General features: G+C 35.0%; 1 protein-coding gene across 1 annotated transcript in view; it reads right to left on the reverse strand.

Annotated features, from left to right (window-relative positions):
• LOC128996036 (laminin subunit alpha) overlaps window positions 1-17304 on the reverse strand; it is an 86121-nt gene that overhangs the window by 51489 nt on the left and 17328 nt on the right. The window contains exons 6-22 of the mRNA XM_054421159.1: window positions 16511-16724; window positions 15871-16080; window positions 14978-15095; window positions 13873-14027; window positions 13254-13391; window positions 12040-12212; window positions 11627-11726; window positions 10877-11011; window positions 8867-9031; window positions 7988-8146; window positions 6599-6855; window positions 5014-5292; window positions 4421-4633; window positions 3517-3669; window positions 2761-2913; window positions 1497-1649; window positions 766-946 (exon numbers count right to left, since the gene is read on the reverse strand). Coding sequence (XP_054277134.1) covers window positions 766-946; window positions 1497-1649; window positions 2761-2913; window positions 3517-3669; window positions 4421-4633; window positions 5014-5292; window positions 6599-6855; window positions 7988-8146; window positions 8867-9031; window positions 10877-11011; window positions 11627-11726; window positions 12040-12212; window positions 13254-13391; window positions 13873-14027; window positions 14978-15095; window positions 15871-16080; window positions 16511-16724 — 2956 coding nt within the window. The remainder of the gene's footprint in view (window positions 1-765; window positions 947-1496; window positions 1650-2760; window positions 2914-3516; window positions 3670-4420; window positions 4634-5013; window positions 5293-6598; window positions 6856-7987; window positions 8147-8866; window positions 9032-10876; window positions 11012-11626; window positions 11727-12039; window positions 12213-13253; window positions 13392-13872; window positions 14028-14977; window positions 15096-15870; window positions 16081-16510; window positions 16725-17304) is intronic.

The following is a 17304-nucleotide window of genomic DNA, read 5'->3' on the forward strand; positions in this document are numbered from 1 at the left end:
GTTGGGTTCCATTAAAATCCAAGTTGAAACACTATCGGTATAATAAACAAACTAAATTGATTACTAATTTCCCTGTCAATCACTTGCAAGCATTCAATAGCTTCTCTTGTCACCGGTAACGTTTAAACGTCGTCTGCATCTAGCGATTTTATTTTATCTGACAGTAATCAATAATCATAGAGTAGTAAATTAAGGAAATGAGAGCCAAAAATGTGGATAACACTCATTTAATGGCCTCCATGTCCACACAACGTTGTAATAGGGAATGAAACGGCTGCAACCAGCTGTATGAAGCCAAGAAAGTAAGGCCTATTTTTTTTTTAAATCTCAGTTTGAAAGAGGTTGTTTCACGTAAGGTTATGATAAAAATCACTATCTCAAACAATGATAATGTAGCGAGAAAAGTAGCTAAAATTCCGCTACAACTACTTTAAAAATGTAGCTAGCTACAGCTAAAGCTACAAAATCTTAAAAGTAGCGTAGCTACAGCTAACGCTACAAAAAAAGTAGCGCGCTACTGTAGCGTCGCTACTTGTAGCGCGCTACTGTAGCGTCGCTACTTGTAGCGCGCTACTTCCCAACACTGTAGGCTATATACAATTTTTAAAACAACCACCATCTTAGATTTTACTTCCAAAAGAGCCTGATTTAAAAAAAACACACAACCACCTTTATGGAAACAAGAAAGAGGGAAATACAATTGATAATCATACTTGCAAGAGTCAATATTTATGGACAAGAGTCAATCTCCGAGTAAAGTCTAACCTGGATGGTCTGGTTGGTAATAGTGGATGACAAACTTGTAGGGTCCAGGGGCCGGGACTTTGCCTGTTATGTCGACAACGTTGTCCTCCTCACGCAGGATTATCAGGCCAGTCGTGTTGCTGAAGATGTTGGCAGGCAAGTTGTTGGCAAACTGTGCGTCATTGCCCTCTTCAAACTCAATCTGGAAGAAAATCGTACTGCTTAGTCGAATGTTGAAAGTTGGGGTGTATACAGAAAATGCCAAACTTTAGGAGAATGGTTAAAGGTCCAACTCACATAGTTTAACAAGTCAAATGAATTATTTTCAAGAATTAAAAGAAAATCAAACACTTTCAAATAAAATCTACATTACTCCTGTTGTGTATTGACACTGTTGTGACATTGCATAAAAGGGGTTTTTCATAGGCTGCACTTATTAATAATGTTGCTTCTAATATTTGAATCAGATTATAAAACGGGGAAAGTTTGCTAGTAAGCACCAGAAAAGATTTCGTACTCTTGTCACTTACTTTCTCATTAAAACCTAGTTGCATTCATATTATGATCTTACTATGATATTTTTAGTTGAACATGTTTGTCAAAGGATAGTAAAAGGGTAGTAGTAGTATATGCATGCGTTTTTGAAATTTTCACCATGTTGTGTCTACCACCACTTTATATGTGAAAAGATTATGAAGAACGTAAACTATACTTGTTATTGTTACAGTTACATCAATAGTTTTCACTGTCACCTTTTTCGCCTCAGCAGGTGTGTAAAATGTTGATTGGACACATTTGCCATTCTTCCTGACACAGACTGGCTTAGGCTTGACATAGTCCAGATTCCACGAGTCTTCAGGTACAGCTACAACCGATTCAATAGCAACACTTCCTTCTCCTTCTTTCTGTAAATAAATATCAAGGATGTGCAGCATTTAAAATCCTAAAATCGTATTTTATCATTTAGCCATTTTAGTGAAATTTTGGTTAGAACAGGTTTGTTTAAAGTTGAAAAAGTAGGTCACTATCTTGGTACTGTATATGTTTAAGAAAAGACAAAGTACCGTAGGTAAATTCTTTTGTTTGTTGTACTTGAAAGAAATCTCTATTATGTCAATCTCAGACTACAATAAAATTCAAGAGTGAAATTGTATTTGAAATTGAGTCCATGAATTTAATGCGGAAGGGTCAAGAATCAAAGCTACTGGACCTGGATGGCTATTAAAATTTTGAAGAAGATTTAGGGTTGAGTTTGGATTGAAGCTAAAGCTACAATAAAAATTGTAATAAAAAGGGTGAAATAATTTGCTTCAAAGCTATGTTAAATAGCACCAACTTGAAACAGAAACAGTAAACTGTGTCATGAATGGTGAGATTCTTTTAATTAATTTTTTTTTTATTACATTATTGAGTCTCAGAAAACAAAAACGCTTCCAAACAATTTAACAAAACACACACTCGAGTTTTGGGTTAAACTTGGTAGAATACATACAATACTCCCACCGCAGCAAAACAGCCGACTAAGCGAATTTCCTTTTGTCTGAATTGATTTCCAATTAAATCTATATAAATAACATTAGGTTTAAAGAGTACCTAGGTTTGCTGCTACAAGGAAACTAATAGTGTATTTTTAAGTAAATTTTAATAGCTTTGTATAAAATAAATTTTCCAAGTTTGATCAAAATATATCCATAAACAAGCATACTACAGTACAAAATTTTACAATATTCTCCGTTACCAATAACCATTCAAAAACATTTGATACACTAAATTATTTGTTTTTTTAAGCTCTTTAAAAAGGTCTAGAGAGAAATTTGAAAATTTTGTGTTTTGAGAGTTTTGGATCCATTATTTTGTAAATTGTCCTTTAAGGTTGTAATTGCCTTAAAAATTTGAACGAATGGTGTTTTTGGCCGCTGGGGACATCAAAATGAAAAAGTAAATCCGGGCCTAGGTCTTACAGTGCCACTAAAACACACACAATATTAGCTCACATGTATGTATATGTTAGATTACCTTCAAGCCGATGCTGACAAAGTTAGAGTCAAGGTTGAAGATGGCCACTCTGCCGTGTTTGTCGAGTGCTACATGTTTGCACACAATGGTGTAATCGCAAGGTTGCAGCGTAACACTCCCCTTCTCCTGCTCTGTCTGAGTTCTTGCAGATACCTGCGACATAGGTTGTTTTCAAACTGCATTATTAACCCCTAACCCTGTGTGATGCCGCTTTATGGCTTTATCTAACATTGCTCTCCCATTTTTTACTTAAAAGTCGATGACCAATATTAAACCTATTGATCAAGCTTTTTAATTCTACTAAATTACAATAATTCCAATGCTAGTAAAATTGAAATGTGAATTTGAATAGTGTGTTGTGTCTTTCTTTTGGGAATCTTTTTTACTTTCACAATACTTTTTTTTAGAAATCCTCTATTTCTATTTGAAGTACATCCAACCATACTCTAACGTAGAGAATAAAGAGTAAAATACTAGGTTTTCGTAGAAAATAAATTGTTCAAACTATTGGGAAACTCAAAGAATATAACTGTTCTCATGAACACCAAAGCTGATTTGGTTTTAAATGCTCGGAACTTAGAAGTACCAGATATGTGGGGCGGACATTTTCCTCAATGCTACCCACTGGGTAACTTGAAAACACACATGAAAGAATATGTTTTGTATAACTGTCCATCTGTAACGACACTGTTACTTTACTCATATATTTTGCAGTCATAGTTTTAAAGACATAATTTTCCTTTGTAAAGTATTCACCTCGAGCTGGACGCTGGCACGTTGGTCCCTGGGCGTGATGTAGCTGACCAGCACCATGTGCGGCCCAGGCTTGGTCACTCGCAGGTCAAACAACAACTGAGGCTGGCTGTTGGTCAACATGGGGATCTTGTGATGGGGGGCGATGTCAGGCTCCTGGACAACACATTGAAATCATCACTAATAGACACTCTCGGTCTGTGAGACCTCTATCATTGACTCTAGATACTGTGTTGGAGATATGATCAAATAGAACATAGTTGAATGAGTACAGACTGTGCTACCCACACTTGTTGATACCATGATAGTTAGTTGATGCGACTGTAGTGTTAATAACCTGTACTTTCAGTTTTGCTTAGTTAAAAGTTGGCATTCTACATGCTCTATCGTGGCTCAATTTAACAATGTGTTAATTTCCATTTAAAATCTGGCTAAAACATTGGTTTAGGATGTTTTATTCTATCAATTGTCATAGCTTCCATATGAAAATATTTGTATTTTAACGATAAAAATAAAACGATTAGTTTTGAAGCAGCTCCAAAGAAGTTATACAAGAGTTAGGAAGTAACTGTAACATAGGTTTATAAACAAAAGAATTACTATGTCAAATAAACCTAGAAAACTGAAAGTGAAAGTGTTTTAAAAGTTTTGAATTGAGTCATTACAATGAAAGATAACATCTCATAAAAATATCATGTAAAGTAAGTTAATACTTACCATATATTATGTGTACTTAACATCTTGTGAGTTAACAGTACAAGCGTTAATTTATGTTTTAAGTGTTATTAGATGTATCTTTTATTTACTTTCCGTAAATACTTTACCAAATTAACAATCAGGTAATCAAAGAAAAGGTAAATGTCAAGATTAGACAATAAGTTTAACGCTCAATATTGATTAACATTACCGAAACATCCAGCGAGAACGAGTCAAGGTAATTTTCCCGTGTGTTTCCATCAATTACGTACGCCCCTTCTCCTTGCACCTGGTCATACTGTGTTAGATTCGGGTAGCTGAAGTAGCGGCAAGCATGGATCTCTCCCACCTTGCACGGAGTTGTTACTTGGTTTACCAAGATGGCTGCTTCGTAAAACGCTCCTGGTAGAAGAACGAAATAGTCCTGGGGAAAAAGAAACAATTTAAAACTATAAATAACCTTAAGGTCTTCAAAAAAAGGCCATTATTATGACTTCGATAATTTATATTCAGGAGGAAATCTCAATGACTGATTAGGTTTTCTTTTTTCAAATGGATAGTTTAGCTAGCTTATCTGAGAAAGGTGGAACAACTAATTAGCAAAATTTTCTCTGGTTAATTTAGCTAAACCATACTCTTTTCCTAAGAAAATATAAAAATACTCTGTGGTAGTTTATAAGTTAGTTATCTATTTAGCAGAGTTGTGGTCACAAATGTGTCATAATACCAAAAGACTGATGATGTAGTAAAACCACATGATGTAGCAAATACCAGTGTTGTCATTTGAAATCCTGTCCAACTCACCAAAAACAAATTCTTCTCAGTTTTGATCGACACAGCCCACTGCCCAGGGTTCATGACAAGAGGTGAAGGTATTCCGTTGCTGGGGCCGGCCACAGTGACAAACGCTGGTGTTCTTGTGGGTTTGAACGCGACCACAAACGTCTGCTCCGTGTCGCTCTGACTCTCGGGCGTGATCTTGATGTGTCCAGTCACTGTCTCATTGTTGAAGTTGACGTAGCGCAGCACCATTCGGTAAAGTGAGGGCTTCACAATGTACACGTCGTCACGAATCACTTCATTCTGAGAAAATTGAAAACAAAGATAATTCTATCACTCATGGATGTATAGTATGAGTGTGTTTTAAAATTAACTCTTTTGTTCAGAATATTTTAGTTAGAGAGACATATTGCCTAAAAGCATAATTTACAAATACATAAGTAAAAAAAAGTTAATATCGTATTTAAGTTTTACTTTTGTCGCAGTAAACATTTACTCTAACCATTTGCACTTTTTGCTGGGTCTTTTCACTAAAACGAACAACTCTGCATGTTGAAGAAAAAGAAGTATTCAATGAATAGAATCATTTCTGATTAAATTAAAGGGTTATTTTTCGAATAAACTCTATATTCAGTAAGTTTTACAAATAAAAATCTGAAACATTAGTAGGAAAGTTAAATTACAAAACAAAAAACCATCTTGAGTTTACAACTCACATCTCTTCCTTTATACCAAAGTGCTCTTAACTGTTCTAGGTTACACCTCCTTTAAAATAATATTTAAAATACCACCTCAAAATCAATTTGAACCAAAAATTTACAACATTTTGCTTCAGGGTTTTGAGTGTTTATGAGCGTATCAAATTTTATTTATGTATTGGCTAAGTATGGTGCAAGTATATTTCCCCATATAATTAAATTTTTGTTTTTATCAGTGTTTTATGTTGGTGACTTTTTATTAGAATGAGTTGATGCTCTTTTATTGTAAGAGTAGATTTTAAGATTTTTGCTTTGCAATTTGGCTATAAAACCAGGGGCAAGCTATTGTTTACTGTATACTTACATGGTTATTTGGATAAAGTAAGTTAGATCATAGACAAATAGAATAAATATAGACTGTCAAAGGGAGGTTCCGGCGCCCACCGCTAGGTTTGCCGTGTAGTTACGGCGCACACCGCTGCAGGCGAGGAGTGCAGGAGCCGTATGTGACTAGCAGACGCTGCAGCGCCGCAGCGGTGTGCGCCGTAACTACACGGCAAACCTAGTGGTGGACGCCAGAACTTATACTAACCGCAGCACAGCTGACGGTCTATATTTATTCTATTTGTCTATGGTTAGATATACAAGAAGAAACAAAATAATAACACCCTCCATACAAATTAGACAGAACTAACTTTAAAATTGTGTTTAGCTGATCCATAAAGAAAAGATTTTAAGGAAAAATAGTTTAAAATGTGTAATATATTATTTTCGTACAAAGTAAAGAACAATAAATACTGCTATCCCATTTTAAAGGGTGCAATTTTAAAACTAATAGGGAAAATTGAAACAAAACTTGTAAAGAAATATTTTTCACACTATCTTAACCTAAAACTGATTCCATCCGGTACCTGTATTGGTGAAAACACAGCGTATCCTTTCCAGGAGTATCCAGGGAAGATATCCTCGTCGTACTTGTACCTGATTGGTGTTTTGTCCGGAGTAATACCGTCCTCCACCTCATACAGGAACTGATGCAGTGTGGGGAAGTAGTGGGTCTGCAGGGGTTCCTTGCAGGTGCGTCCGGTGATGCGGGGCTGGCAGATACATTGGCCAGTCTCCTTATTACAAGCCTTGGTCACGGAACCACCCACGTCACAGCCACAGTCTGACAAATCAATTATGGATGTCAAATTAAGACTCTATTTGCTGTCATACTGTGTTTGGTTTGACAAGGTACCCAGCAACTGTTGAATTCTTTAATGGGTGGGGTGACTGAATAACTACTCGGTGTGAAAACAAAGGTTTGTTTATTAGCGAATTATTTAAACTTACAGATACTGACAAAACACATTTTCTAAACCCTAAATATCACAGAAAGATACCCAATGACTAGTATTGCTATTAGAGGGTAGCCTAACGATTGGACCAACGGATCAGACATATGTAATTTCAACCTAACACCACATAAGAGTTGTTGACATTCTCTCAACAACAGAAGAGGCCAAAGGTGCTATCGGTACTAGCTGTGTAGCTTCTTTGACTCTAGCTTGGCGGTATGCAAAACCACCTCAGAAAGTAGTGGGGAGCTCAACTGTGACGTCAAAGTTTCCAGAATTATTCTAATCCTTGGGGTAATTTTCAATCTAGAAGTATCAATCTGTTGCTTATATTTTTTGCTGAGCTCCCTTTCAAACTATTAAATTAATAAATTATACTGTAGGGTAGTGATGGACGAGACTAGATTTATCACTTCAAGATGAGACGAGATGAGAAATTTTTTAAATCTCGGCGGGATGGGATTTTTTTTGGGACGAGATTTAATGAAAAGTTATGAAAAAAATTAATATCTACTTTTCAAGTTCAGAAATATTTAAAAGTTTTAAAAACTTGAAAAAAATATCAAAGGTTAGCATAAGTTGTTTCTTAGTGCTATAAACCCACAATCCTCGAGCAGGCACCTAACAAAACACAGTTTCCACTGGTGCATGGTACACATGTCTCTGGCAGACTCTTGGACACAGCATCTCAAGATCTTAATTAAAGGTTGTTTTAATCAAATTTATAATATTGAATGAATTAGCTATTACATCTGTCTTAAACCACATTATTCTCGTCTGTATTCTCACCCTGTGACAAAGTACGGGCAGAGCAATTAGTTTACCTAAATTTTTTATATCAAATTTCCAAAGAATTTTTTTCATAGCTCACTCCCAAACTACATTTAAAAATATATAATAAAACCTATATTCATTTTCCCTTTACTCTATTCATTTTCCCTATACTCTATAGCAACTGACCTGTACATCCAAATATGTTGTCCTGGCGCAAGTCATAGGTGCCCGGCGCACATGTGTCACAGCGCTGTCCGGACACTGCAGGCTTGCACACACACTGGCCTGACTTGGGGTTACATTCGGCAATGTTGCCAACCACACCGGCCACATGACAGTCACATTCTGGAAAAATATAATATTTTTTAAAAAGAAAAACCAAAACATCCCACTACAAATGTAAAAAATTGATTTATTTAATTAAATGATTGAACAGACTTGATATTAGTTACTGAAAGAATAGAAGAAATTAATTTTACACATTAAAGAAAATCGCTAAAAAATTTACCTGTAATCAAATGGAACAGAAAAAATTTATCACACCAACAATAATGAGTTCTGAAAAGTAAAATTAATGAGGTATTAAAAAATCTCAGACAAGCACAAGCTAATAACAAGAAAATGTACAAATTAATATCAATATACAAATAAATGTTCATATAATCCTTTTTGGTCTTAGAACCACTACAGGTGCAGCATCTTCCTTGTACATTTGTGCATACAATTTGTATTAGTTTGTGCACAAATGTACAAGGAAGATGCTGCACCCGTAGTGCTTCTAAGACCAAAAAGGATTATATGAACATTTATTTGTATATTGCTATTAATTTGTACAGTTAGCCATTTAAAATAGAGAAATCCTGGGAAATTCCAGGTTAATTTCATTCAGTTGGATCATTTTCTCTCATATTTCAAATTGCAGGAATGTAAGAGAATTTAAAATGTAGTTAGATAAGATTTATCCCTGTTGCAATTTTTATTTGCCCTCTGAAAATCTAATTTAATCTAGAATAGCTTCCTATTACTGAAACTCTATCTGAGTCAAACTACACGTAATTAGATTACCTTCACATCCCTCAGGGTTGTAGGGCTGCAGGTTGTAGTAGAGCGGACGACAAGTGTCACAAATACGACCAGTCACTCTGGGCTTGCATTGACACAACTCTCCGGCCGGGACCGAGCCACAGCCGCGGAACGAGTCAACCACGCCAGCCGGGTTGCAGTTGCATTCTGGAAAGATAAAGATAATAAGCCATAAATGTCAAAAAGATACTTTTGTCCCCATGTTGTTGACTTGTCGCACTGCATTGTTCTTTCAGCTATGATTCACAAAACAAAAAATCTTGGATATTTCTCGAAAAGACCTCCCAAAATTGCTTCCACCGGGAATTGCTAAACAAACAAACAGCTGCTTCTAATGTTTTTAACTATTTGAACCGTTTTAGTTTTTTTTAGAAAATTATGCACGAGATATAACTGCGCCAATCCAATAAGGAATTAAAGTCTAAATAAAATTTACTGAAATACTATTACATTTAAATTAGAGTCTAGGTGTATATTGCCGTACCTAAAGGGGTACCTATTTATCGTACCGATAGTTAAATATACAATTATAAAAACTAAATAATTTACAAAGGGAAAAGATGGCTGATTTTTATATTAGCACCCTCTATTAATGGCTTGATTGAAATAAGTTATTTTGTAATTCTAAAAATGGCCACAACGATAACTTAGAATAATCTCTATTTTTAAGGTACACAAATTGTTTTAGTTAGAAAATATAAATAAAATTAGAACCTTTAACATTTAAAGCTCAGAAGTTTATTTACCATTCCACTCAAGACTGAAACATAAACGTGACTCTATCTAAACTGTACCTCAGGGCTCTATATTGGGACCCTTGTTGTTTTTAATCTATATTAACGACCTGCCTTTTAACATAAACTCAAAGCTTGTTCTATACGCAGATGACACAACAGCTATATTAAAATCAAACAGCCCTAACAATTTACAAAATTTGATAAACCAAACTTTTGAAGATTTAAACAAATGGTTCAGAGCAAATGGTCTGAGTCTAAATTGTTCTAAAACTCAAATTGTCAGGTTCAAAACTACTCATGACAGAGAAACCATCAAATTAAATATTAATTTTCAGGGGGAAATTATTAATGAAACGTCATCTACAAAATTTTTAGGTATTCAGGTACAAAACACTTTAAATTGGGATAAATACACATCAGTTTTAGCTAATAAACTAAATACAGTCTGTTTCCAGATGTCTGTCCTGCAGCATGTTACTGACCTCAGAACAAGGATGATTGTTTATTATGCTTTGTTTGTGTCAAACATGTTGTATGGAATAGAGTTCTGGGGCAGCTGCTCAAATGCCGAAACCATTTTCAAAATTCAAAAAAAGATCCTTAGAATTATGACATTTTCAAAGCCTAGGCAATCCTGTAAATTATTATTTAGAGAATTGAAAATATTAACACTTCCGTCTGTTTATATCCTGCAAACATTAATATTTATTAAAAAAAATCTTGAATATTTTATGAATGAAAACCATAACCATAATTATTTAACACGACATCGAAATGATTTACAACTGCCCATTCATAGACTTACCTCACTAGAAACCCTTCCACAATACCTAGGGAAAAAAACTGTATAATAAACTGCCTGATAATATTAAATCATTAGAATCTTTTGAAAAATACAAAAAAGAAGTTACCAAATTGCTGCTTAATAAAGGGTATTACAAAGTTGATGATTTTTTAAATGATGTATATATTTGATTTCTTAGCATATTGTATAGTTATTATAGTTTTATGTATTTTAATTGTCCATGACCATTTCACCTGTTTCCCAGCTATGCTGGATCTGTAAAACGTTATGTGAAAATAAATGATTGACTTGACTTGACTTGACTGATATTGTTTACCTCCAACTAACATATACATTTAACATATGATAATATGTGAATATAACATTATAATACACAAATTAGACCTACCCAATCAATTAATTAGGTGGGGTATTTTTAAGGTAGTGTATTTACTCAAATATATAACTTACCTTCACAGAGTGGAAAGTTGTAGAGTCCTTCTTTACACATTTCACAATGGGTTCCGTCAAACTGTGGCTTGCACTGGCATTTGCCTTCGTTATCACACGATAGACCGATGGAGCCGTAGGCATTACAGTCACAAGCTGGAAATATAAATAATAATAAATTTAATTGTTATTTTGGTCTAAAATGTTAGTTCAAAACTATTGAAAACACTATAATGTACCATGACTTGTACTTTTGTATATAATTCAAATGTAGAAGAAAATCAAAAGACTTATGATTATGAACTAACTGTTTTTACAGCACAGCAGATTTTATTTTCATTCACAGCACTTTATGTATATCTTAAGATAATTATCTAGTTTGATTGATAATATTTGTATAGACAACTCTTTAAATGAGAACCATGCACATACATACTAAAAAGAACATGAATAAAAATGTGTAATTTCAAAACTTTAAGAAAATTATTATCTAAGAACGGTACCATTTAAAAATGTTTAACATTAACAGCAGTATTGAGTCTGTGATGTGTATTACTCAGGCAGTAAAAAACGGTGAATACAATTAATTCTATGGTTAAGTTTACTTTAACGAATCTTCCAAAACATTTTCATATGATAAATCAATTAAACATGTATGAGTATTCTTCAGAAGAATTTTGTCCTATATATAATTTATCATCCTCAAAGCATGTTTAGTTGAATCCTTCGTGTAAATATATGTTCAAAACAATTTAAAACCTGATTACTTACAAAGGCAGTCCGGGTATTTGTAGTATCCGGGACTGCACTGTTCACAAGTCTTGCCAGCAAAGTTGAATAGGCAAGGGCAACGGCCAGAGGCATCACAAACCTGCAACGTTTACATTATTTAAAAGAAAGAGAAAAAACTATCTGAGGTGCATTACCAAAAAAGCGGAATTAAATGCATAAGTAAAAAATGGAAAATTTTAAAATGGATCACAAAGCCAAAGATTGGCGATTGGCAGGACTTGTACTTGGGACCTCCAAAAGGCCAGCTCACTCCCTGTATGGCCACTGGAGGCACTGGAGGCTGTATGATAACTGGAGACACTTTTATTATTACAAACTAAAACCAAATATTTTTCAGATAGGCCTACATCCAAATAAGCTCCACAGATTCACATTCAACTGTCTCAATTTACCTTGGACGCACTGCCGACCTCACTGCAGCCACACGGCTTACAGTCAGGATAGCCGTTGTAACCGGCCACACACTGATCACACCGCGGTCCGCCGTAGCCCGGCTTGCACAGACACGCTCCTGTTGACTTGTCACAAACTCCGGGTTCTGTTCCTTTCACATCACACTGACAATCTAAAAAACATTAGCAGGATTAGACACTAGCACAAACTTTATTTTTCTTTGCTGTAAGACTTTTTATACATTTACCAAAGCAATCAAAATTATTAACTAATACTATTGATGAGGAGAAAATAAAATTGTTTTACTTGACTGGTATTGAAGGTGGTTGAATAGCCAAATAGCAAAACTAATTTTGATTAGGCAACTGTAAGTAGATGTATGGATTTAGATTAGTAGATTGGTAGATTGGTACAAGGGACACACTCCAGGGTGTGTTACGTAAGGCGAAAGTGACTGAAGAGTGTTGAATAGACAATATGATAGCTTTGTTTCTGGCTAAGATCAGTTAGTTCTGTTACCAGAACTATTTAGTAGCAACTGGGATCAAGGACAAACGGATCCAGTTCCAAACCATCAAGCTAGTGTTGCATATAGAAAATATGGGAAGATGAGTTGATAATCATAACTATTTATTGTAAACCAAAAATCAAAGTGGTTAACCGAACAATATCTTAAATAAAATCAGCAATTCACATTAAACTCAAGATTTCTTTATACAAAAAAATATAAAAAAAACTTATAGGAAATCATAGGTTTCAGTACAAGGAAACTATGTTCAAAAAACTGACTGTCTGTGATGTCCGGGACTGGTCAAAACACACATAAATACACATACAGTATATACATCACAAAATCGTCACTGGCATCAAAAGTTTGAGTTCCGCAAAACGTCGGACTTTTGATGCCGTGGACGATTTTGTGATGTATATATGTGTGTTTTGACGAGTCCCGGACATCACAGACAAAAATAAAGGTGAGTGAAGCCCACAATAATCTTCGTGAATAAATAACACCTCGCCTAAAAGCATGTCGTTCAGAAACAGAAACTAACCATGCAGTGCTTCCCATACCATAATATAATATATAATACAATTCAAAAGTAAAAAAATTTTAATAGTTTTTTAACATGAAAATCTACTTCTGATTCTAAAATAAAATTACAAGTGTGAAAGCCATCTCGGACAGTTTAATGCAATATTTTCTTCTACTTACACTTGCACTGTGGGAAGTCGTAGTATCCGTCTCCGCAACGATCGCACGTCCGACCTCCAAAGTTACTGCTGCAGCTACAGTTGCCACTGACTGCGTCACAGATGTCAGAAGTCATGCCCAGAGGGTTACACTCACAGGCTGTCAAACAAACCACAAACACGGGTATTAGTCTTACGAGAATTATAGATCAAATTCCTGCAAGTCCACATTTTTATTAAAACTATTTAATCTGAATGGAAAGGCGCATTTTTGAAATTTGATTCTAATTTTTAAACGTTGTTTTGTCACTCTCATTTTGCTGGTTGATTTAGGTCATTAATTTAAGTGCTGATTGCTTGATGGTTAAAAAGGTACACGAAAAACTTGAAATTTCAAAAAAAAAAACCAAGTCTCTTTCAAAATACAAATATTTTAAAGAAGGCAAAGTTCAATCTCTGGAGAAAATTAGAGCCCAAATGTGTACCCTATAGATAAGACAACCAACACAAATAAAAGATAAAACAATTTTTGTTTTACTGTAGAATTCCTTCAGACAAAATAAAACATTGACCAAAACTGAATCGAAGGCATCAAAATTAAAAAAACTAAAACAAATGCTCAATATGAATGTAGTACTTACGCAAGCACTCAGGGAAGCCATAGAAGCCTGGGCTACACTCTCTACACAACTTGCCACCGAAGTTGGGTTTGCAGGGACATTGCCCTCCCTGTGCTTCACAGACATAACTGCGGGTGCCGTTAAGAAAACACTCACAAGGCCGACAGTTCGGATATCTGAAGAAGGAAATACATTGAAACTGAGATTAATGCAAGAATAAGAATGCAATTGAAAAGTGGTCACCTGTATGATACCAAAGTTTTCTGATAATTAGTAAATTACACAATCAATTTCGGCTTAATTTGTAATCAGATGTAAAGGGTGTTTTTAAAGAATGTCGGGATTTTAAATGGTTATTGCTTGGATACTATTCAAGGTAACTTAACGTTTTATACGTCAAATTGAAGCTAAGTAACTAAGTTTTGTTTCCCGTGTAGCATGGGAGAAAACTTTGACCTTGGCATGCGTAAAACAGGTGCGGGGTGATAGGCCGCTATTGTGACTCATACCCCTGACGCCAGTACAACGTTTACGGCGCAACAGAAGGCACAGAGATTGTAATCTGTAGTTCGTAGAGTTTGTATCTATTGCAAAATTAAACTAAATTTAAATCTATTTGATGATAAAGAAACTTTAAGCTGGTTTAATGAGTTTTGTAGCACCGAAGTGTTTTGAAAAGACATTCACCTCTCCGGCTAAAAAAACAAGCGATGACATAGTCAAAGAAATCCGAAAATTCTGCATCAGAAGCCCGAAAGAATCAATTGCCTGACGAAGTCTTCAGTTTAACAAACCTAAATTGGTCACTTAATGATGTTATCTATAAAAGATAGAGTTTTTGTACCGAAAAAGATTCAGTTAAGACATCAGATCGCCCTAAGCGTAAGGACTTTGCCAGTTTTACGCTCATATAAGATTGATGAAAATCTGAATTTTATTAAATCATTCCGAATCGTATGAAAGAATGAGAAAAAAACTTTATTCTTTTCCCTTCAATTTGACGTTTAAATAGTTTAATTATCTGGAATAGTCCCCGAGCAACAACCGTTTGAAATCCCAGCATTCTTTTTAAAACATCCTGTATAATTTTAGTATTTTTATTGAAAAAATAAAGCATAAATTTTACCCAAAGTATCCATAGCTGCAGTCGTCACAGTTGGGTGCCAAATACTCAACCCTGCACTCGCAAATCCCAGAACCTTCTTCACAGTTGCCAGTGTAGCGATGATCATTGCATTGACATGCTACAAACGATATAAACCATTACAACTACAACTTAGCTGTCAAATTTCTTTATTATTGCTATGAATTTTCACAGTTCTCAAATTCATTGAGAATGAACCACTTTGAAAAGTATCAAACATGTTATAAAAGTTGGAATCCACAAAATGTGTTAAAGAATTTATCAGATTATACAGACTAATTGTCAAGAGAAACCAAGCAAACTAGATATAAAGTTTACTGTGTAGTTAAGTGTTAAAGTGCTGGTCTTCATATAGAGACGCTGTCGATTTAATCCCTTACACGACTGACGAATTAATTTTTGACTCAGTACTATTTTTGGCGAATTGATTATGCCAATAGTTGTTCATGGTAGAGAATAGATGGTCCACAATTACAATAACTTACAAAATGCCACAGGCAAAAAATGAAACATTTTTGATGACCACTCTTTTGATTAATTGTAGAACAAGAATGCAAGGGAAGTATAGAATGGAGTGGATGATTTGTACAGCTTTATTACTGAACTGACTAAAATCAGCTGTTTTTTTTCAGTCAGGTTCATTAAAAAAAACAATAATCAAGGGGACAGCTTTGCCCAAGTTCTTTGAACAGAGAAGAGGCAGCCTAGGCTAAGATGGAGGGATCAATTCCAAAAAGACATTAGAAGATTGGGAAGGAATAGAAATTATGCACAAGAAAGCGAAACTCGGAGGCAGTGTGTGGGCGATGCCAAGTACCTCCTAAGGTACCAGTGGCCACTCCAGTAAGTAAATAAGTATTAAGACTTTGACTCACGTTGACAGACGTCGGTCTGGTTCCAGTGGTAGCCGTTAGGCCGGTAGTAGCCGTCCTCACACTGGTTACAGTTGATGCCTTTTGTGTGGTCTCTACAGTTCTGACACACTCCCCCACCCTCGTAGTTACCATGAATGTCCAGGGAGAGCTGCAGTCGGTCAATGGTTGCATTGTACTCACAATGCTCCGTGTGGCCAAAACAGTTGCATGCTGGAAACAAAATATAAGGGCTTCAAAATAAAGAGTCATAGCTAAACATAATAAAGGGCAAACGGTATCAGCAATCTGACATACCATGTACTATTTTCCAGTAGCTTGTCAACAACCCTTATCATGAGAGTAATTATGATATTTTATAGGGAAAATCACACAAATTTTAATAACCACAATTTTTACAGCATTGGGGTTGTACCATTTTTTTTAGAGTTAAAAGCTCCATAAAATGCCAAATTTTAATCAATATCATTTGAGCTATTTTTTTATTACACTTTTTTGTTACTATATATATGAGTTTTATGGGCGTTAGAGTGATAAAATGTTTTGCTATGGATAAATCAGTTATAAATCCTACATTAGCATTCAATGGTAGTACAAAATAACTGTTTTCAATCAAAAGATGATTAAATAATTTCTAACTTACGTTCACAAACAAACAGCTTATTTGCCTTGGACTGACTCCACGCCTTCTGTTCAAACCCAGGACAGCAGCGCTCACAGTTGTCGCCGCAGGTGTGATGCTGACAGTTACACAGAAGTTTGTAGGCGTCTTTGGGGTCTGTGATCTCACAAGAGTCTGCGTGGCCATTACAACGACATCGCCCTCCAATACTGATATCTTTGATGGAGTAGAAGTACTGAAAATAATCCATTGTTTTGGTTCCTGACGGTCTTGTAAGACGTTAGGTTGGATGACAAGTTAAACAGTAAAATTATTAAATAATAATCTCAATCCCAAAGGAAAATCAATAGAACACTGACATTTTTCAGCTGTGTGTTCCTATTTTGATAATAATTAAAAATCTAGTCTAATCTGAAGTTCCCACACAAGGATTAATACACATGGTATGTTTGTATTTTGGAATAAGCTTGCCCAATCCTTAACATTACTAAACTGGCATAAGCTTATTCCCTGAACTTTTATAACTACTCTATAAATCTATGAGGAAATATCCAGCTCCACATATTTAACTTACAAACTCACAAATAGACACTGTTTAAGGAAACCCTTATAAAATAAAAGGCCATTAAAATTCACCCATGATTAATACAAAATTGGTAAGATACGGTAGCAAAACTACCTCGCCATAAAAGCTTCTCACAGGCGGAAAATGTAAATTAGTCAAGTTAGAGTTATAATTTAAGTACTACGTAGTCAGAACAAAAACTAATAGTCGTATCATATTATTAGTCTGACTTCAAAATATTAGGTACAGT

Source organism: Macrosteles quadrilineatus, unplaced genomic scaffold (genome assembly GCF_028750875.1).
Source record: "Macrosteles quadrilineatus isolate MER2022 unplaced genomic scaffold, UCM_ALF_1.0 Scaffold_5__1_contigs__length_97177068, whole genome shotgun sequence".
Classification (NCBI taxonomy): Eukaryota; Metazoa; Arthropoda; class Insecta; order Hemiptera; family Cicadellidae; genus Macrosteles; species Macrosteles quadrilineatus.